The sequence below is a fragment of the Lampris incognitus genome, chromosome 10, assembly GCF_029633865.1.
Source record: "Lampris incognitus isolate fLamInc1 chromosome 10, fLamInc1.hap2, whole genome shotgun sequence".
In the NCBI taxonomy this organism is placed as follows: Eukaryota; Metazoa; Chordata; class Actinopteri; order Lampriformes; family Lampridae; genus Lampris; species Lampris incognitus.
In genome coordinates this window covers 29307919-29331111 of record NC_079220.1, presented here as the reverse complement: position 1 = coordinate 29331111, position 23193 = coordinate 29307919, and the positions used below count along the sequence as shown (strand labels likewise).

General features: G+C 43.6%; 1 protein-coding gene across 1 annotated transcript in view; it reads right to left on the bottom strand.

Moving 5' to 3' along the window:
• Nucleotides 1-350: 350 nt before the first annotated feature.
• kcnh4a (potassium voltage-gated channel, subfamily H (eag-related), member 4a) overlaps nucleotides 351-23193 on the bottom strand; it is a 54272-nt gene continuing 31429 nt past the window's right edge. Inside the window, exons 9-16 of the mRNA XM_056288384.1 lie at nucleotides 22920-23119; nucleotides 8996-9245; nucleotides 8659-8888; nucleotides 4440-4459; nucleotides 3173-3526; nucleotides 3012-3091; nucleotides 2469-2545; nucleotides 351-1400 (exon numbers count right to left, since the gene is read on the bottom strand). Coding sequence (XP_056144359.1) covers nucleotides 351-1400; nucleotides 2469-2545; nucleotides 3012-3091; nucleotides 3173-3526; nucleotides 4440-4459; nucleotides 8659-8888; nucleotides 8996-9245; nucleotides 22920-23119 — 2261 coding nt within the window. The remainder of the gene's footprint in view (nucleotides 1401-2468; nucleotides 2546-3011; nucleotides 3092-3172; nucleotides 3527-4439; nucleotides 4460-8658; nucleotides 8889-8995; nucleotides 9246-22919; nucleotides 23120-23193) is intronic.

Below are 23193 nucleotides of genomic sequence, written 5' to 3'. Positions count from 1 at the left end.
TGTTTCACTTAATTATCATACATCAGACCAAGATCCTATAGACTATGACTTATTCTCATAGACCCACAAGTGCTAGAGGGAGACTTTGGTGGTGTATGTATATGGAGTGATAGAGCCTCGTCTAGATATGATCCCTTAACACCAGCAAAATGCCTCAACTGACACCACAAAAACACTCATTTTAATATCACAAAAAAGGTGGATATACAATCACTTACGAAATGTTCAGTTTAGTTCTGGTAGTATCTTCATGTTTTCAGGACCAGTTCATGTCAAGGAAACTAGTCATTTAAGTGTGCCACAGAGTTACTATTACCATACACTAATACTACAATTAAACACTGCTGCGATCAGCGTGGTGCTGATATCACCTCTAGGCCCCAGAGTGCTTCAGATTCTGTGGTTAGACAAATGCTGCTGGCACCATGACAATCCACAAAATCATTGTCGGCCGTCTCTGATCTGGTTTTAGACTCTAGACACTCCAAAACTCTACAATCTGTTCCTGCTGACGGCCCCAACAAAGAACGTCTCACATCATTTGTCTGGTGGATAGGGCTGGATCCTACCGGATCATTCTGCCTGTGGTCACTGAAAGAACCCTGAGGCCCCTGGTTGTGTGATGGGCTTATAGATGTGTAGACCCCTGATGATTTAAAAGAGCTGAAAGCACTATGGAGCTGTGGCTGGCCAGTAGGGGGGAGGGAAGAATGGATGGGCATGGGGGATTTAGACTGCGAGTGTGTGAGATCAGAGTTTACGTGCACACTTTGAGAGGGATGGGACTGGCTCAGATTTTCTGGGGAACACAAGGGGTGAGGGGCGCTCATAGCTGTAACAGAGGTCTTGTATCCCGCCTGAGGACCTTGACAAGCCACCGGGAAGCCTTGAAAGACAGTACCAGGGCCTAGGAGGGGCTGACCTCCCTGGTCATGTAAGTGGGTCATGAAGGGAGAGTTGGGCGTCGTTCTGGAGGTCTTGAAGAAGTCACGCTGGTTTTGTAGGCTATGAGCATTAGATCTGTCTCTGTCAGAACAGCACAGATGTAAACAGGATGACATGGGACTGGATGCCAGGTGCAAATGCTCCAACTCAACCTTTTGTCCTATGGTGGAACTTTGGTTTTGCTGAGTGGGCATTCCACTGTAGCCCCAAACATTTCTGGCAGGATGGTTGATTGGCTCATGATAGAGGTGAGGCCCAGTGGCTCCATTAAAAGGTACCTTTGTCTGCCAATCACTGGAAGAAGTCATACTAGCATTGTGAGCCACCTGTATGCCACAAGAATACGTGGAGACTGGAGTGGTATAATGCAGCATGGGCATATGGGTCTGTAGGAAATGCATCATCTCATGGAGCTCCTTGGTCAGGTCGGATAATTCTTGGTTCACGTTGTTCACCTGAAAAAGAAAAGAAAGTTTGGCGCTAAGGCAGTTCTAATGTTTGATTTATGATAAGGGTACCCCTTCAGTAACAAGAATGACATGAACTTTCAAGGAGGGGATAAACTAGTTAGTTGTTCCCAACACAAAATTCAAAATTGGAGCATATTCACTTTCAATTTCCGCCAGCACATTTATCTTGCCTGTACATCACCCAAGTGTTGTAGTTTAAAACTCTTTAAAAGTATGTCAAGAGGAGTCTGATTTTAGGAAAGTGCTAATTCCTTGTGGAGCAGTGAAATTGGAGTACAGACTATGGGAAGCATGAACATAAGTTTAATGAGTAAAAGAGTTGGGATGTTTTTCTCTTTATTAAGTGAATTGTCAAGCCTCTTCTCATGAAATCCTTATCTTGATTCTTGCTCAATGAATGTTTACAGACTTTTCCCCAAAACATTATAATAGTCAGCTTTGTGAGATGAAAATGATCCTTTTGAGAATGAATGGCTCTTTAGAAAAAAGCTTCTATATAGTTTTGAAACTCTTTTCATCCATCTCTTCTCATTGTGAAGAATGGCTTGCTTTGACTCTTGTCTACGCCTTGGCAAACAGTTGTGCATTTGTATTTTCTCTATCTCAGGGTAATTTCCAAAAATAAATAATGTATTTCTTTTTATTATCTGAAAATTATTATCCATGCTTTTATTTAATCAAATCTTAACAAACTCTCTATAGACCTTCTTAGCCAATAACGTTTAGCCAAACACTGCAGCAAGTCATCTGACAGTAGCTAAAAGGAGACAGTATAATGGACTCATTTTAGCTTCAATTCACAATGAAGTATATTCAGCATTATCTTTCTAAAATTGTATTATCTTTTAGACACATTTTGAACTTGCAGCTTGCTATAGCTTATCTCAAAGCTTTTAACCCGCTATGCACCTACAGGCACAGCCTAAGATCCTCAGGTGATATTCTTTGACCTGTTCCAGTTAGGAATAAAACGTAAGTTTATTTAGACTACTTCGGAAATCTTATTCTCATCTGTAAGACCAGGTGATTGAATTGAAGAAGGTTCTACTGTACCTCTTTGTTTAGTTTGCTGATGTTCTGTCTAACCTCCTCTGTCCCCAGAAGCAGGTTAGCACTCACCTGCAATGAGTCTGGAGGGTGAAAACATGAGGAGTGAGGAAAGGAAGGAAACATTAGAATATAATAAAAATTGTATTACATATTTCCTTTAATTGATAATCTATCTATTTTATTTGTCTGGCTTTGAGACTTTATTTGTACTTAATTATTTAAAACTGTGTCACTCATATATGAACCCCTACTAAGAATATTCAATTATGAGAGCCGATCTTACTCCAGTTTGTCTCTTCATTCACAGTGAAGTTGGTGCTAGCTTGCCTTTCCTGACTTGTAAAAACTAAATCCCTAATTTTACATCAAAAAGCTCAACAAACAAAAATCTCGGGTAAACATGAAGAAATCTAGGTCAGAAAGGATTAAAATCTAGGTTATATTCTTAAGTAAATGGACACGAATAATCAATGGTGAAGTCCTTGCCCTTTGTAAAAGCTCTGTAGTTTTTTCAATTATGTCTTATGTAAACTGTGGAGAGAATACCTTTTCCATTAGCCTCCCCCTCACTCTGCTCTACATTAAAATGAAAAGTGTGACCATTGTCTTCAATTCCATCCACAACCCTGGTTGAGACAAAAAGGAACATAATCAGTTTTAAATGCATGAATGAATGCAAATGTGAAAATGATGGAATGGATGTTCACCTGGGACTCAAGTCCAGTGGGCTGACACAGTGCATGGGGGGGATGAGCAGCTTGGCTGGCCTATGGCTGGAGCCTGGATCACTGAGACGTGTGGGTAAGTCCATGGGCAAGACCTCCTCGCTGGTGGGCGGCTGGGGAGAGGGGCTGTGGCCTCTGCAGCCCTGAATGGGCGATCGACAAAGGCGGAGCGCGTTGACGTGGTGGAGCTCCTCCCCTAACAGGTTGCCGGGACAGGGCTGGCGAACGGGGCTGCACGTCCCATGGAGTAGGGGCAGCCTCTTTTGATGACAGTCCCCCATTTCTTCATGTTCCACATCGTCTGCCTCGACAATGAAGGGTAGTTTGTTGTCTATACTGGTAGCCATGTCCTGGGGGCGGGGGGGGGGGGGGCAAAAGCACTGTTAGCTTTTTCTTGGAATTAACAGGATGTGGTGCTTGCAGTTTTATGCCAAGGAATGACCCAGCACTATGCAAAAACTCAACGTTTATTAACATCCAAACTTCCTTCCCTTGTTGGCTGTAAAATGAGTTACGAGTGGCAAAGTCTATCTTTGTAGTAAATATGTAGTAAATAATTCAGTTCAGGATTTACTGTGTTTATGTGAAAACACCTTTGCATATGATCTAATATGAAGTGTTGTTTTTTCCACACTTTTGGTTGCAGGAATAGGATTTGTAGCGCTGTAAAGAACATCATCATATGGTCCTTTCTGTCAAGCAAAAGACTAACATGATTCAACCTCAGAAATGTTTGAATAGATTTGTCTTGTTAGTCACTCATTGTTTTTGCAGTATACCAGAATAATATAACTGGAAATGAATTTGTCTTAGGAACACACATCTCAAGATTTTTTTTTTTTTTGCCATGGGGAATTGTGGTGAACTGTGGCAGTGTGGTGTGGGTTAATCTTGGCCGCAAGAGGAAAAAGAGGGGGCATAGGTCACGGGAGAGCAGAGGCGATAGTGAGGCTGATTAATGATGAGGTGTGCCGAACTAACCTAACAACCTGCTCTTTATATTCTGTAGTGAAGCTGGGTCTGCAGCTGACACACATACACATGACCACGCAGGCGAGCACAGGTAAAGAGAGAGACGGAGAGAAAGAAGTCTCCAGTAATAACAGCTCCCCCAAAGATGGAGAGGAGAAAACGGAAGACAAAGAGGAAGAGAACAGAGTCTCCTGCACCGCTGAGCACCGGCCAGTGCAGCGTGCAAGAAGGACATTTACTTGTGTAAGGATAAAATAAAGCCTCTGTTTTCGCCAACCTTGTGTGCCGTGGCACGAGCTTTGCCGCATGAACACACCAACTTTTACACTCATACCACCATGATTAAAGCTCACAAGCACTGATTACTAATACTACTACTACTTTCAGCTGCTGCCGTTAGGGTTCGTAACAGCAGATCATCCGTCCCCATTTCTCTAAATTTATTTCTGATTTTTTCCCCCCCTTTTCTCCAAATTTAGTGGCCAATCGATAGTGGCCACAAAGCCGATGCTTACACCGCTACACCACCGTGGACCCTCTCCACTTCCATCTCTTCCTGTCCTCTGCATCTTCCTCTGTCACACCAGCCACCTGCATGTCCTCCCTCACCACATCCATAAACCTCCTCTTTGACCTTCCTCTTTTCCTCTTCCCTGGCAGTTCCATATTCAGTATCCTTCTCCCAATATACCCAGCATCTCTCCTCCACACATGTCCAAGCCATCTCAATCTTGCCTCTCTTGCTTTGTCTCCAAACCGTCCAACCTGAGCGGTCCCTCTAATATAATCGTTCCTAATCCTGTCTTTCTTCGTAACTCCCAGTGAAAATCTTAGCATCTTCAACTCTGCCACCTCCAGCTCCGCCTCCTGTCTTTTCGTCAGTGCCACTGTCTCCCAACCACATAGCTGGTCTCACAACCATCTTGTAAACCTTCCCTTTAACTCTTGCTGGTACCCTTCTGTCGCAAATCACTCCTGACACTCTTCTCCACCCACTCGTCCCTGCCCGCACTCTCTTCTTCACCTCTCTTCCACACTCCCCGTTGCTTTGAACAGCTGACCTCAAGTATTTAAACTCATCCACCTTCATCACCTCCACTCCTTGCACCCTCTCCATTCCACTGTCCTCCCTCTCGTTCATGCATATGTATTCCATCTTGCTCCAACTGACTTTCACTCCTATTCTCTCCAGCGCATACCTCCACTTCTCCAGGCTATCATCAACCTGCACCCTACTCTCGCTACAGATCACAATTTTATCCGCAATCATTATAGTCCACAGAGACTCCTGCCTGATCTTGTCTGTCAACCTGTCCATCACCATTGCAAACAAGAAAGGGCTCGGGGCCGATCCTTGATGTAATCCCAACTCCAACTTGAACCCATCCGTTACATCTACCACACACCTCACCACTGTCACACTTCCCTCATACATATCTTGCTCCACTCCTACATACTTCTGTGCCACTCCCAACTTCCTCATACAATACCACACATCCTCTCTCGGCACCCTGTCATATGCTTTCTCTAAATCCACAAAGACACAACATAACGGCTTCTGACCTTCTCTAAACTTCTCCATCAACATTCTCAAAGCAAACATCGCATCTGTGGTGCTTTTTCGTGGCATGAAAACATACTGCTGTTCGCTAATCGTCACCTCTACTCTTAACCTAGCTTCTATTACTCTTTCCCATATCTTCATGCTGTGGCTGATCAACTTTATACCTTTGTAGTTCTACAGTTCTGCACATCGCCCTTATTCTTGAAAATCGATATCAGTATGCTTCTTCTCCACTCCTCAGGCATCCTCTCACTTTCCAAGATTGTGTTAAACAATCTAGTTAAAAACTCCACTGCCATCTCTCCTAAACATCTCCATGCCTCCACAGGTATGTCATTGTCGAGACTCCGATAAAAAAGGCCAAAGAAACACAGTGACAGTTTACAATGAGATTTGTGTTGAGCTCTAATAACAACAATACCTCCATTTATTGAGCCATGCGATGTTTCTCTGAGGGAAAGCTCTGTCACATGGACTCGACTGGAGCAAAGTGTTCCGTCTCTTATTTGTTCCTGAACAGATGTACCACCTGCTACAAATTAGCATAATATATCTGCCTCAGTTGGCACTGAGCGCTTATAAAATTATCTCTCCATTGTCTTTCCATGGGGCTATGTTGTCAAGTTTGCCAAATGGGAAAATAACTATTATACTACATTAAAAATGTTTTTCTTTTCATCTTTCATGAAAACTGGCCATGCTGTTGACCCTATTTTGCGGTTTGTTTGCCGCCAGTGACTGTTAATTAACTGAATGCATTAACCTTGAATGGAGCCCTCTTCCAGGGGTGTTTTGGGGGTTTTTAATGGTATAATTATATCAGCTAACATGATATCAATGTGTTACCTTCCCAGATATAAGGCACAAATGTGATTATGGTGCCTGAAATTTGAAGCTTCTCACGTGAGAAGCGTCTTTAGAAATTGGTGACATATCGGTCACATTGCAACTCATGAAGATTATTTGATATGCTGTGTAACAAGACTGACTTTGGGTAATGCATGCTGTCTGTAATGGATTATTGTGGTAATTATGAATTCAGGTCTTTAATATCAGTCCAACCAAAAACTTAATACTGAGAAAAGCAGCACGTAGTATTGCTTTTTCTTTTCTTTTCTGTAGTATGAAAGTTATTTAGCATTTACTGACTTTCCAGCCATTTTGCAAAATTTCAGTGACAATTTTGACAGAGTGACAATTTTTTATGTCTTGTATTTTTTAGGTGAATACTAGTACAAAAGATATCAAATTTCTCATGCACACTTGTGAGAATTGCTTCAATTTTTAAGAACACTGAGGAAAGTTTTCACCAGATTGCAAAGTGTCCAGGAATACTTATGAAACACTTATACAAGCTTTTCTGACCATGTCATGAACTGAATCTGTAAAAGAATTATGTTTATTAAACACTACTTTCCACAGATTATCTAACATGTCAGATTCTTGGTTCATCGTGACGCTTTTTTTCTTAAGTGTAAAAATAATTGTGACTGCGACAATTCAAAAAGATCAGACTGCCAGAAAAACACAAGTTGATGAAGAAAGGTGTGGAAGAGTCAACCTTAGACTCAACCCAGCCTCCATCCATTATCTGAACCGCTTATCCTGCTCTCAGGGTTGCGGGGATGCTGGAGCCTATCCCAGCACCAGCAGTCATTGGGCAACAGGCGGGGAGACGCCCTGGACAGGCCGCCAGGCCAACACACAGGGCCGACATACACACACACACATTCATACCTAGGGACAATTTAGTATGGCCGATTCACCTGACCTACATGTCTTTGGACTGTGGGAGGAAACCGGAGCCTCCGGAGGAAACCCACGCAGACACGGGGAGAACCTGCAAACACCACACAGAGGACGACCTGGAATGACCCACCTGGGGCTCGAATCCAGGACCTTCTTGCCGTGAGACAACCGTGCTAACCACTGCACCACCATGCCGCCCTCAACCCAACTTTCCAACAAAACTTCTATTTATCATTATCACTGGACAGCTGTCTGTCAGGATATACGTCTGCTATCATGTGTCATTTAGTGCCATTATTGGAGAAAAAGTTCAGTAAAAGTGCAGTACCTTCAGTCACAAGATAAGAAAAGTACAGAGATGTGGCCTGGCAAAATCAATGCATGCTGCATTCAAACACACGTTTTATAACACGCATACTTTCTTTTCGTTTTTGTGAATAGTTTTTGTGAAACCTCACTCAGAACAGAGTACAGTTATGGACTGCAAACACTTTTCAAGGCCCAGGAATTGATTATGTCGAGCACTCAGTGAGGCAGGTCAGTAAAGTGCTTTGTGATGTAAGTACAGGTTGTAGCTGGCTGGTGAATCTGTTCAAAAGATAAAAGCTTAGGTAATTACCACAGCCAGGCACAAACACCTGAGACAGCCTGGGAGAGGGTGGAAATCTTGTTAATCCCCAAAGATGCAAAGTCAGAGATAAGAAAGAGTTACTCAACAGCAGTATTAAAGTATATGTATATGTATACATATATTTTGTGTATATGTATAGTATTAAAGTATATGTCTGCTTATCAGTGCATGCAAGACAGTCTCTCTCTCTCTCTCTCCCTCTCTCTCTTTCTCTCGCTCGCTCTCTCTCTCTCTCTCTCTGTTATGGCCCTGTTTGGTTCTATAGCTGTCATCTGCTTGATTATGACAGCCATAGAACCAAATATATATATAGTTTGTGTGTAATGTTTTCAGGGAACATTTGGGCAGTAAAGGACAGGTTGCTGTGAGGTCTGAATGGTTGTGTAACCTGTTTCTACTTGTGATGTTGTGTGATCTAGTCAACCATTACTGTCATAAGTGGATGTGTGGGCGTGTAGCTGAGAAGGTGCGAGTGAACATTCTATGCCCTTTCATTATGAATTGACGATGGGTTTTTATACCCTTATTTAAGTGCGATATAAAAAAAAACACATCTTTGCATCTTACGTCAGCTTCACTGCCTTCTCTCAGGTTGTAGGTGAGGTTATGGTGAATGTCAGAGATGAAGCGGCTGCCGTACTCCGGGTACAGACCGAGGACCTCCCGCAGAGCCCTGACGCTGATGTACTGCAGGTCACAGTAGGTCAGCGCCTTCACGTCTGCGTTGGTCTTGATAACCTGCTCGTATCCCAGGAGGTCGGCCCCAATTAGATCACCTTTGCCTGTAAGAACTTGGAGTTAAAATGGATGGAGACAACAACGACAACAACAACAACAACATGTGAATCTGTGTAAGAGATATTCCATCCCACACTTGGCCCATACTGACCCAGGATAGCTAGAACCATGCCGTCTTTCAGCACCTCCAGGGATCCTGAGCAGACAAAGTAGTAGGCTTGCAGGGCGTCTCCATGGCGGATGAGGTACTCCCCGGGGGCACAGAAAGAGGTCTTGATGTGTAGGGAGAGGGAGCGTAAACACCCCCTGCTGGCCCGCTCAAACACAGGCAACTGCAGGATGTCCTTGTTCAGGTGCATGGCGATGTCAGCCCGTAGTTCATCTGGGAAGTCATGCAGCAGCTGAGAGAGAGAGAGAGAGAGAGAGAGAGAGAGAGAGAGAGAGAGAGAGAGAGAGAGAGAGAGAGAGAGAGAGAGATTACAAAATTTCACTCCTGTTACAGCTGGGGATGGGTATCGTTAAGATTTTAACGGTACTACCACTCTTACTGATACTGCTTATTGATCCAGTACAGTACTTTAACGGTACTCTTATTGGTTCTATTTGTTATTCTTTTAAGAAAAAAAAAACAAAACAAAACAAAACAAATTAAGAACAGTATTAACTTTGCTTTATTTTCTCATGTCTGGAAAGAGTGTTACTTTTAATCATGTTTGTGTAATTAAGTTAACTCTGTGTGGGCTCTAGGCTGCTAGCATTAGCATACATTAGTACATACCTGAGGTGGATGGGGCAACGAGATGAACTACGAGCTAGGCAGATGAAAACTGTGCATTTCTCCATCTGTATTGGATGAACTTTCGCTAGATATTTTGAAAGATTGCTTGTGTTTCCGCCCATACATACAAAATACTTGTTGCACTTGTGGCAACGAGCATTGTCAGCATCGACTCCAGTGAAGTATAACCAGAGCTTTGACCGTTTAGTCCTCTCTGCTATTTTCAATAAGAGCAGGCTCTGTGGGTCTGTGTGCATCTGAGAGAGAAAGGCAGATAGCTGGCCCCACCCCCCCACTTGTACATAAACTGGCTCAGAGAGAGAGAGATCTCGCTTCTGGATTGGGAATAGCGAATATGCATCATAGACAAATGTCTTAATCCTATTGCAAATTAGATACGGAGTTAGTGAGATAAAATGATCTCAGTGCTGCATTTGACACAGTCGACTACAACATATTTGTAGACCAATTGAAAACTGGGCCCACCCAGCTGGCTGAGCTGGTCGAAAAGAGTCCGAAGGTGGGACAGGTGTTCTGCTTTGCAGGTGCTGGTGACGAGGATGTTGTCTAGATGAAATGGGTGAAATAGATGAAATGACGAAAACGAAAGGCAGGTCCCGTAGCACAAATCCATGAGGTGCTAGAATATCTGCGCGGTGTTCTTGAGGCCGAATGGCATGCTCAGGAACTCGAACAGTCCAAATGGGGTGATAACCGCCGTTTTGGGGACATCCAGCGGGTGGACAGGCACCTGATGGTATCCACAAACGAGGTCCACTTTGGAAAAGATGACTTTTCCAGCCAGATGAGCGGAAAAATCCTGGATGTGTGGCACTGGGTAGTGGTTCGGTGTCATTGTATTGTTGAGTCGGCAGGCACCGTGCCACCCCACGATATGGAGGGGTAAAGCCCACGGGCTGTTGGAGCGGCAAAGGATGCTGAGATGCTCCATATTCTCGAACTCCTCCCTGGCGGCGGTAAGCTTAGCCGGGTCGAGGCGCCGAACCCGCGCATAGACTGGTGGGCCACTGGTGGCGATGTGGTGCTACACTCCGTGCTTGGCAGTAGAAGACGAGAAAGTGGGCTGCGGTGGTTTTTGACATCCACCAGCAGCCCATAGGAGGGGGACGGCCACTTTTGCCATGACAAAGTCCCAACTGAACCGCTGTCCTCCGAAACACAGCTCCACGTAGTGCCATAAGTGTGGATGGGGCTGCCGTTAATGGCTTCCATGGGGGGGGGGGGCATATCCACAGGACAGGATGTCTACGCTCGATGCAGGCAGGACGCTCCTCTTAATCGCTGTCCAAAAATAGTGTCTTGGATGAAGAGCAGCCTGCCAAGTTCAGCCGACTTACCTGGCCACTACTGAGCGCCGGCCCCTGTGTTTCCCGCCGTGCTGAAACCACATGGAGATCGGCACCGCTTGGCCTTGGGTCCAAACTTTGCATGGTAAAAACACAGACGGCGGCAGGCCTGCTGCGGCGGCAACTGCTGTGTCTCCAGGCAGTGGTGAAGATGTTTGGGCAGGAAAAAGTGCTGTTGGCCAGCCATCATCGTCGTACCTCACCCTATCAACCCCGGACACTTTCTTAAAGCGACCAGAACCGATTATGGTGAATTATGCCCATAGAGTCCGCTACAACTCCATAATCTAATTTAAGTTTCCTTTATTAATTCCCTTGGGGAAATTCAGTTACTGCAAATTAACCCATCCTGGCTGTGATCTGTGTAGCTAGGAGCAGTGGGCTTCTGCTTTCATGCTGCGCCCAGGAACCAACTCCAGTTCTTCTCCCATTGCCTTGGTCAGGGGCAAAGGCAGGAGTATAAACTCTAACATGCATGTTTCTTTTGATGGTGGGGGAAACCGGAGCACCCAAAGAAAACCCACCGCAGACATGGGGAGAACACGCAAACTCTACACAGAAGATGGCCTGGGACGACCCCCAAGGTTGGAACTCAGGACCTTCTTGCTGTGAAGCGACAGCGCTAACCATTGGGCCACCGTGGCGCCCAAATCATAAGATCTGTTGAACTCCCAGGTACTATCACTTATTGTATCTCTGGTGGCAAAGATGATTGAACTGTCTCCAGTGCTCACAGACCTCCACCCCTCCGGTCATACCCTAATTATCCATGTGGGCTTGAATGACATTATGAATAAACAATCAATCAAACTCCGCAAACTATTACAGCTTCTTGCAACCATAGCCCAGAGCCTGGGCAAACATTTTCTGGTCCCATTCCCTCTCATTTAAAAAAGCTCTGTGCATTTTAACAGTCTCCACAGTCTGCATGAATGGCTGAAAACTTTCTGCATTGCATCTGGGCATGGTTTTATTAGCAAGTTTGTCTGTTTCTGGACCAGACATGACCTCTACAAATCGGATGGCCTGCACCAAAACACAAACGGCATTAAACAACTTGCTCACAACCTCATTCGGCATATTCCTTTTAATTCTGATTGATATCGACCCCATCATGAGCCTGTACCAGTGGCCTCACCCACCCATATTGATGAGCATCTCTCCTTTGGTCCTGCTGAGTACTCCTCCATCAACAATATTCCTATTCCCATTAAGATTAACTGCACCATGTATAGACCCAGAGGTACTGCTAAATTTACAATTAGAGCAAATTTGGTTTCCATTCCACCCAATCCAACAACAAAATCCGATATATCTTCTACTCAACAGCAATTACTATCAGGCTCACAATGACGAAGGACCCACAAAGCAGACTGACACAGGTAGTAAAAGTTCCAAAAAGATTTAATCAGGCAAAAGGGTCGGTACATGGGAATCAATCAGATCAGGCAGAGCTATCAAAAACGGCAGGCAAAAGGCAGAGTCACAAGAAATCAGGCAATGGTCAACAAACTCACTGAGAAGACAAGAAAATAATGCTGGCACACTCACACGGGGTAAAGACAAACTGGCAACACAAGGGAGCAAACACACCGCACACATGGGGGAGACAATGACACACAGGTGGAACACAGTAGGGCGGGACCGGGAGGGAAACTTGACAGGAAGAGACATCTAGGATGTGGATCGGGTCCTGAATCTACTATTGAAACTATTGCTGCTATGGTTTGTTTGCTGAACGCGAGGTTCCTTGCTAACAAGTCCTTTTTATGCCAAGATTGTATCACGACCAATAATATTGATTTTTTTTCTTTATAAATTGCTGAGTCCTGGTTAAGCCCTGGATATCCCGCTAACTGAGGCTTGCCCCCCCCCCCCCCAATTACTCCTGTTTTAATCAACCAACACTGTCTTGCTGTGGAGGTGGGGTAGCTGTCATTTTTACTAATAATTACAAATGCTCCCGTCTCTCTTAATACTTTCTTCTTTTGAATCTCTGGGTTTTCTTTTAAATGGCCACATCCGATACTCTGTATTTTAATATACAGACCACCTAAGACTAACACTAGTTTTATTCGAGAATTTTCTGAACTTCTTTCCTTTATTATGGGCAAATACGACAGAAATCTTCCACATCCTAACCTCTTTGGGTCTTTTAACCTTGAACAATCTGTTAAGGAGCCAACTCATAACAAGGGGCATACTCTTGATCTGGCGTTGTCTTATAGTGTTTCTCATATTAATATTGAACTGCTAGAACTGCTAATGCCCCTGATCACAAAGCTGTGATTTTTTTTCCGCACCCTGCTCCCGCTCCCTGCTCACAAGCTATCTTGTAGCCCGTATCCACTCCCGGTCTTTTAATTGCAAGTCAGCTAGTAGTTTTAGGAGAAAGTTTTTATGGACTCCAGCTAGTAATACCCTTAACCAGAAGAATCTCTCTGTAGATGGTTTATTGGATAATTTTAATAATACCTGTCAGACGATCCTTGATGGCATTGCCCCTATCAGAGTTAAACATGTCAAACTTAACACCCTTCCCCGGCTAAATGACCACACAAGGGATTTAAAGAGGCAGTGCAGGAGAGAAAATGGAAGAAGGACAAAACTCAAGGCATCTCTTCATAGACTGAAAATGTGGTGTTCCCAACACAGAATATTAACCAGTGTGGGTTGGTTGGTTTTGAATGTGCACATTCAGATGTGATTGGTGCTGAATGAGGTGGAGGTCAGCTATTGGTTGTTCCTGAAGAGTATATAAGGCAGAATCGCCACCAGGGCGTTCTCTTGGTACTTCGCTCTACTCAGGATAGCTAGGTTGTTACAGCGTAATAATAAATATACTACGTTACTGTCATAAGTCTGCCGTGTGCACTTTCCAGTTATCTACTTAAACAGTTTAGAACAGTATCAGTGTTTCATACATGACAGTTTGGCGACGAGGATGGGATGTTTAAGTTGGAAGTCACAGAGTTAGCATGTCAAGCAGCTCCAGTGAGGCAGAAGTAAACAACGAACAACCAGGGAGACGTTCGGTGAGTGAAAGGACCGTCGAACAGAAGATGGCATTCGGTAAGCCAGAAGATTTCCATTTCGAGGAAAGTGAGGAAAGTTTTGATAGTTATCGCCAGCGGTTAGAGCAGTACTTCGCAGCAAATGGATTGGACACTCGAGATGAGAAAACCAAAGCGGTATTTCTTACGGTGGCAGGAAAAAGGGCACATAGCTTGCTGATGGATTTGTGTGCACCAGATAAGCCATTGGGTAAAACATATGAAGTACTGGTGGGAATGCTAGAAAAGCACTACATCCCGAAAACCAACTTTATTGCCGAGAGAGGCAAGTTTCACGGAAGAAACCAAAAGGAAAACGAAACAATAAGTGAGTACATTAGCAGCCACATGCAAATTTGGAACATTTTTAGATGAAGCACTGCATGATAGAGATCGGTTACTCAATGCTGCTCACACAAACGACTTAACGTTACAGCTCGCAGTTGAAATGGCGCTTTCTTTTGAGGTAACAAAAGGCAACAGTGCGCAACAGTTTGCACAGAAAGGCTATAAAGCTAATGTGGTCGAAAAGAAGGCTAACCTAAAGCATAGAGAGGCTACGGTAAAGTCTACGGCTAATGGAAAGCCCTGCTATCGCTGCAATGGAAAAGGCCACAGACCGGATGAATGCAGGTTCAAGGACGCAGAGTGTCACCAGTGCAAGAAAAAGGGACACATCGCAAAAGCATGCCGTTCACCTAAAGAAGGAAGCTATGGCAAGTCATCGAAAGGGACCATGCATTTGGAATGTTGCCATGCTCTCAAGCACGGGACATGTACAAATTCCAGCGCTATCGAGCAGCAGGGAAGACTTGGTTGCAACGCTCCCCAGCACGTGGACCAGAGCAACGCTCACAGTCTTCGGGCAGATGGAGATCCTATCCAGCCTCAGCTCTGCAGTGCCAGAGACGACTGCTGTGTGCCGACAAGGTGCATGGTGGATGCTGTACAGAACATTGACACTGGTTAGACATTGGACAGTGGAGGGGCCGAACTTTTTGCAATGGACACGGGTAAAGGTGACATTGTGAAACCCTACTATGTGTATGTCAGTGTAAATGGTACAAGGGTGAAAATGGAGGTAGACACTGGCGCAGCCGTGTCAGTGATATCTGAAACTCTACTTAAACGTAGGTTCAAAGATGTGAAACGTAGTCCTGCAAATTGTGTGCTGAAAACCTACAGTGAGGAATCATTGCCGTTGATAGGAAAATTCGCAGCAAAGGTGAAATGCAAGGAACGCTCAGAAAAGCTAGAACTACTAGTCGTGAAAGGAAGAGGTCCTGCATTAATGGGCAGAGACTGGATAAGTCAATTAAAGCTAGACTGGTCAAGAGTCAACAGAGTGGCTCCTGATACAGTGGATGATGTGTGTGCCAGACATGCATCAGTGTTCAAACCTGAGCTAGGCAAGTTAAAAGGTATTGAAGCCAGACTACATGTAGTTCCAGATGGAGTGCCCAAGTTCTGTAAGCCTAGAAACGTGCCTTATGCATTAAGAGAAACCGTAGAGAGAGAACTGGCAACATTGGAAGCTGAAGGTGTCATCTCACCCATTAATTACAGTGAGTGGGCAGCTCCAATAGTTTGTGTGCCTAAAAAGGATGACAGTGTGAGAATATGTGGAGACTACAAGGTCACCATCAATCCATGGTTGAATGTGGAACAGTATCCACTACCCAAAACCCAAGATTTATTTGCTAAACTAGCAGGAGGTCAGCAGTTTACCAAATTAGACTTGTCGCAGGCTTATCAGCAAGTTCTGTTAGAGGACATTCAAGACATTACCTAACTATCAACACACACAGAGGGTTGTATCACTACAATAGGTTACCCTAAGGTGTTGCTAGCGCCCCTGCTATTTTTCAAAAGATTATGGATCAGGTTCTTCAGGGCATGGAAGGGGTCATCTCTTATTTAGATGACATCTTAATTACTGGAAAAGATACAGAAAGGCACCTGACTAACTTGGAAGAGGTGCTTAGTAGACTTGAAACTTACAATCTCAGGGTTAAAAGAGAGAAGTGTGCATTCATGCAGAACAGCGTTTCATACTTAGGGCACGTCATTGATGCCAGGGGCATACATCCAATGAAGGAAAAGACAGATGCTATTCAGAGGGCTCCAGTTCCGAAAAATGTAACTGAACTCAGGTCATTCTTAGCTCTGTTAAACTACTATGGGATGTTTATCCCTAATCTATCTACTCTGATTCATCCAATGACAGCATTGCTGCATAAAGATGCAACCTGGGAATGGTCAGAAAAATGTCAAAGTGCATTTGATAGTGCAAAGAAGTCTCTTCAGTCAGATAAATTGTTAGTACATTTTGATGCAGAGTTACATATCATACTAGCATGTGATGCTTCTCCTTATGGAGTTGGTGCTGCAATCAGCCACAAAATGAAAGATGGAAGTGAGAGACCTATCGCATTTGCATCCAGAATGTTAACTAAAACAGAACAGAATTACTCTCAACTGGAAAAAGAGGCACTGGGTCTTGTTTTTGGAGTTATGAAATTCCATGAGTATCTTTATGGAAGGAAATTCTTGTTATTGACAGACCACAAGTCACTGTTGAAAATTCTGGGGCCTAAAACAGGTGTGCCAACACTGGCCGCCGCTAGATTACAAAGGTGGGCTGTAATTTTGGCAGCCTATACATACGAAATCCAGTACAAGAAGTCAGAGCAGCATAGCAATGCTGAAGCTTTATCAAGATTACCTGTGAAGCCTGATGTAGAGGTGGTGTCAAACCCAATTTACAGAGTGTCTTACCTGGAAGACTTACCTCTTACTGCTAGAGAAATAGCCAAAGAAACAGACAGAGATCCTGTGTTAAGAGTGGTTAAACAGTTGGTGTTAACTGGATGGCCTAAACATGTACAGGATGAGTCACTGAAGCCTTATTTTCAGAGAAAATTAGAGCTTAGCATTGAGGATGAATGTTTATTATGGGGTTACCGTGTGGTAGTGCCTGATAAACTAAGAGACAGGCTATTGTCGGAATTACATGAGCACCACTGGGGAATAGTTAAAATGAAGTCCCTCGCCAGAAGTTTATTCTGGTGGCCTACATTAGATGACAGTATTGAACGTGAAGTGAATCAGTGTGCTATTTGTCAGCAGCAGCGTAGTATGCCTGCTACCGCACCGATACATACATGGAAATGGTCTTCGAGTCCATGGGAAAGAGTACATCTTGATTTTGCTGAGGACCACAAGCAGATGTTTTTAGTAGTGATGGATGCCTATGCTAGATGGCCAGAGATGGTTCCCATGACCACTACTACTTCATCTAAGACAATTGAAGCAATGAGAAATTTATTTGCAGCTTATGGGTTGCCTAAAGAGGTTGTAACTGATAACGGACCTCAGCTCGTATCGCAAGAGTTTGAGTCATTTTTGACTAAAAATGGAGTATAACACATCAAGTCACCTGCATACCATCCTGCAAGTAATGGTTTAACTGAAAGATTGGTCCAAAATCTTAAGAAATCCCTTGCAAAGAATAGAGCCATTGGTGATATGACGCTTGAGCACTGTGTAGCAAATTTTCTGATTGGGTACAGAAACACACCCCATACTAAGACAGGAAAGACCCCAGCTGAGCTATTTCTGAGAAGACAGGTACGAACCAGGTTGTGTCTTATCAAACCAAAGTTCTCTCAGAGAATGCAGACCGAGTCTGAACCAAATCTTCCCCGTGTTAGGTCTTTTAAAGTTGGTCAACACGTGTTGGTAGAAAATTACAGGGGAGGGGAGAAATGGTTGAATGGAGTTATAAGTGAAGTGTTGGGTCCTGTCACATACAGTGTTGAAGTAAATGGAAATTGTGTGAAAAGACATGTGAACCAGATGTTGGGTGTCAAGGGAAATCCAGATCAGACTCAAATGGACTCTTGTGATGGAGCTTCTTGGGAGATTGATGATTTCAATGCAGACACTGATGTGTCAGAACATCCTGAACCACAGGTTGTGGAAGAACGACCTGTAGAACCACCACCGCCAGTTGTGGAAAGGAACACTCATCCTGTGAGAGACAGACGTCCTCCTGATAGACTGAACTTGTGACTGACATGCAGATTGGTTATTGAAAAAAAAAAAGAGAAAAGAAATCTGTAATGTAATGTATGGTTACTGTTGAAGAAATACTGTACATGGTTATGAGCTTAAGAGAAAAAAGGATATGTTAGAATCCTAAAAAAAAAAAAAAGTTTGAATTTACAGGGGAGGAGCTGTGGTGTTCCCAACACAGAATATTAACCAGTGTGAGTTGGTTGGTTTTGAATGTGCACATTCAAATGTGATTGGTGCTGAATGAGGTGGAGGTCAGCTATTGGTTGTTCCTGAAGAGTATATAAGGCAGAATCGCCACCAGGGCGTTCTCTTGGTACTCCGCTCTACTCGGGATAGCTAGGTTGTTACAGCGTAATAATAAATATACTACGATACTGTCATAAGTCTGCCGTGTGCACTTTCCAGTTATCTACTTAAACAGTTTAGAACAATATTAGTGTTTCATACACCACAGAAAAGTCTGATGCTGGCTTATCAGAACGCAGTTAAGGAAGCAAGGCATCCCTACTTTTCTAATTTAATTGTTGGTAGCTGCCACAACCCTGGGTTTTATTTCAGAATATGAATTCAGTGGTTAGCCCCCCCCCCCAGCCAACCTTTGGATGCATCACTGAAAAATGCGAGCAGTTACTCCACCACCTTATTAAGAAAATAGATGACATTAGGCTCCACATCACACTGGTGACGAGCAATCTTCCCACTTGCACTGAACCCTCCGTGAGTCTGACTCGGTTTAAGCAAACTTCTCCATTAGACTTCGAAGAGCTAATCTCCCACTTGAACTCTTCCACCTGTCAACTGGACACCATCTCCACTAGATGTCTGAAAGAGGTATTTCACACTGTTGGCCCACAAATTCTCTCCATTATCAACTAGTCAGTCTCAAGCGGTTTGTTCCAATCTAGTTTTAAACATGCACTAGTCCGTGCTCTCATGAAGAAGCCGACTCTCGACTCTCTTGCTTTAACCAATAATAGACTGATTTCAAATCTAATTTTTTTTATCTAAAATCTTAGAAAAGTCTGTTGCTGTTCAACTAATCACATATATGAATAGTTGTAGTATTTTGGAGCAATTCCAATCAAGATTCCGCACCCACCACAGCACAGAAACAGCTCTCATTGAAGTTACCAACGACTTATTGCTTACTGCTGACACTAGTGCTTGCTCAGTTTTAATTCTGCTTGACCTGAGTTCTGCTTTTGATACGGTCGACCATGACATCTTCTTAAATCGTCTGGAAAACTATGCTGGCACTAAGGATACTGCTCTGGCCCAGTTCCAATCCTACCTATCTGACAGATCTTCCTCTGTTAAAATGGGGAAATTCTCCTCATCCCCAGCCCCCCTTGCATGTGGTGTCCCCCATTTCTTGGCTCATTATTATTTTCCATTTAACTGCCCCCCATGGGTCAGATCATGTGTCATCATAATATCAATTTTCACTGTTAGGCGGAAAACACCCAGCTTTATGTCCCGCTTACTGATAAGGACACACATGATCTTTCTCGGGTTATGGCTTGTCTCTCCAATATTAAGCGCTGGATGTCACAAAACGTCCTCCGGCTTAATGAGTCCAAATCTGATGTCCTTTAATTCGGCCCCCCTAACCTAACTGGCAACCTAGAAAAAATGTCTAGGGAACTTGTCCTCCAGTGTTACGCACTCTGCCCACAATTTGTGTGTCTTTTTTTACTCCAAACCCCGTTTTGACACACAAATCAGTAAGGTAGTACAGTCTTGCTTTCTTTCTATCTCAAGCGGACCTTGTAAAAGTCATCCATGCATGCATTCATCTCATCATGTCTAGATTATTGTAACTCCCTGTAGTCAGGGCTCAGTCAAAAGTCTATCTCCCGCCTCCAGCTCATCTAAAACTCAGCAGACAGACTGTCAACACACTCCAAGAGACATGAACACATCACTCCCATTCTTGCAATGCTTCACTGGCTACCTGTTAGGTATAGGATTGATTTTAAACTTTTACTAATTACTTTTAAAGCCCTACATGGCCTCGCTCCTACATATATCACTGATTTACTCACACCCCATGGGCCTGGTCGCTGACTGGGCTCCTCAGGCAGGTTCTTTTTAGCTGTTCCCTCCCTCAGCCAGCCTCATTGCTAATGGCAACCGGGCATTTTCTGTAAGAGCCCCACAGCTCTGAAACTCCCTACCTGAGGAAACTGGGCTAGCAAACTCACGGCCTTCTTTTAAATCACTCCTTAAATCTTACTTTTACAGGAAGGCTTTTTTTTATAGTAAATCCATTGTTGCCCAAATGAATAATTAATTATTTGGTTAATTTATTCATTTACCTCAACAAATTAACAGCTAGAATGCCAAAGGTCTGCAATGCTGTAATTGCTGCAAATGGAGGATTCTTTGACGAAAGCAAAGTTTGATGTAAAAAAAATCTTATTTCAAATACAAATCATTATTTCTAACCTTGTCAATGTCTTGACTCTATTTTCTATTCATTTCACAACATATGGTGGTGAATAAGTGTGACTTTTCATGGAAAACACGAAATTGTTTGGGTGATCCCAAACTTTTGAACGGTAGTGTATATCTTATACTTTGATAATTTTACATTTTTATTTCTTTATATTTTTTCTTTCATCGCCTTGTTTTGATTGTTTTGATTGTAATCCTTGTTTCATCAGCTCAAATTCTCTTCGTTTTAATAACGCTCTTGTGACTTTATCCTGAACGTGTTTTACCTCGTTCTGTGGGGCGGATCTGACATTATGTCCTATATTTTTATTTTGTTTTATCTTGACTATGTGCATTATTTTATCCTGTTGTGTATGGTACCTTGTAACGTTATTTACAAAGGTAGAATATAAATAAAGTTTATTACTAATATTATCATAAATCAACATGATCGTATCGGCCAGACCGCTTTCAGAGGCAGTCTGTCTCACACTGTGTTTCGAGCTCAGCCAGAAATGCCGAGGTGTAAGCAGAAACCAGCCACTCAGCATGCTGGCAATAGGGAGATGAGATATAGTGCAGTCCTGTGGGCAGAAACAACTTTCCTGCACTCAGCAGTTCAACGTATTGCGACTCATTCTGAGCACCGCCTTTTACTCAAACTCACATGACCTTGGCATGAACCTCTCCCACCACATCCATATATATATATATATATATATATATATATATATATATATATATATATATATATATATATATATATATATATATAAAACCAAGTCCAATTGCACTTGATTCAATTCCTTTGGATAACTATGATCTGGATGAATGAGAACATTCACAGACTCCCCCACCACAGCAGACGATTGAAATGCTGTGGTGACATTCAAAACTGCTTCAAATACGATTGTGGCAAAACAACTTGTTGTTCCTGTTGTTTCCGTGCCGTAAAGATGGCCCCTTCAATGAAACGTTTTGATATTATTTCAGTTGGCCAATGTCTTTGACAACGATAGATTTCCTCACCATCTCCATTTCCATCTTCTCTCCTCCTCCTCGCCCATTTGATTTCTTTGCATGGTGCCTTCAAAAAATGAGGTCTGACCACAATTCCTTCAATATGAACATGTACAGATGCCAGGTGTAAATTAACTTAATCAGACATTTTCGAGGGTAAATAAAGCTCTTTTTTCATGCAGAATCTATCCTTATATAATCAAAAATTGATAAATTGATACAAAAAGAAAACAGACTACAGCACGGGTCCTGATGACATCTGATGCACTCACATGATGTGTTAGTCTGCTCAGTAAAAACAGGCACGAGGTGCTAAACCCAGCATCACCTCACAAACCAGTAGCCGTGTCTGTTAGCTTCAGCGATGAATAAATCATCTACCCATGGTGACGGTAAAGGTGTTAATTTGTATTCTCTCAACTTCAACCCACGTTATTACCCGGTACAGCTCCAGTACATCTGCTCTGGCTTCGTCCAGGATATATATGAGATGGCCAAAAGTGAACACCGGTATGATGTCTTTGGTTTTGTAAAAATGACAATACCACAGCCCAAACAGTTTCAAAAGTGGTATTAAAAAGCCATGTCACCGGGCATCCGGGTAGCGTGGCGGTCAATTCCATTGCCTACCAATGCAAGGATCGCCGGTTCGAATCCCCGTGTTACCTCCGGCTTGGTCGGGCGTCCCTACAGACACAATTGGCTGTGTCTGCGGGTGGGAAGCCGGATGTGGGTATGTGTCCTGGTCGCTGCACTAGTGCCTCCTCTCGTCAGTTAGGACACCTGTTCAGGGGGGAGGGGGAACTGGGGGGGATAGCGTGATCCTCCCATGCGCTATGTCGCCCTGGCGAAACTCCTCACTGGCAGGTGAAAAGAAGCGGCTGGCGACTCCACATGTATCGGAGGAGGCATGTGGTAGTCTGCAGCCCTCCCCGAATCAGCAGAGGGGGTGGAGCAGTGACCGGGACAGCTCAGAAAAGTGGGGTAGTTGGCCAAGTATAAAAAAAAAAGGGGGGGGTAATTGGCCAAGTATAAAAAAAACGGGGGAGGGGGTCCACACACACACAAAAAAAAAGTAATGTCACCATGATACCCTTTGTGGTAGCTTTGTGAAAGTGAAACTCATGAGTACCCTGCCTGATCTTATACCCCTTTCACACTGGCCAAAAAACCCCGCTAATGTCCGCTTTTGGTCACCGTTAAAAGGTGGATGTTAGCAGTTTTTTTTTGGCCGGTGTGAAAGTGGTTTTAGATTCGTGTTTAACTTCATCTCATCTCACTATTTGTCATCTCGTTTTATCTTATTGCATCTTCACTTGTGTTCCTCTAGTTTCAGCTCACCTCATTTGTGTTGATACCGTTGTTGACCGACCAGGTGGCCTGGAAGTACTCTTGCATCCTCTGCTTGAGCTGCTGAGGGAGTCGGTGGACCCGGATAAAGTCCTTCAGGTCCTTCATACGAGTGTGGTAGAGGGAGCGCCTTGAGTACATGCGCTGGATGATGGCCGTTACGTTGCCAAAGACCACCGCGTGCATCAGCGCTGCAGATACGAAAGGGATAGTGATAATAATATATTAGCAATAATTTGAGTGAAACGCTTACGTCACATCATCA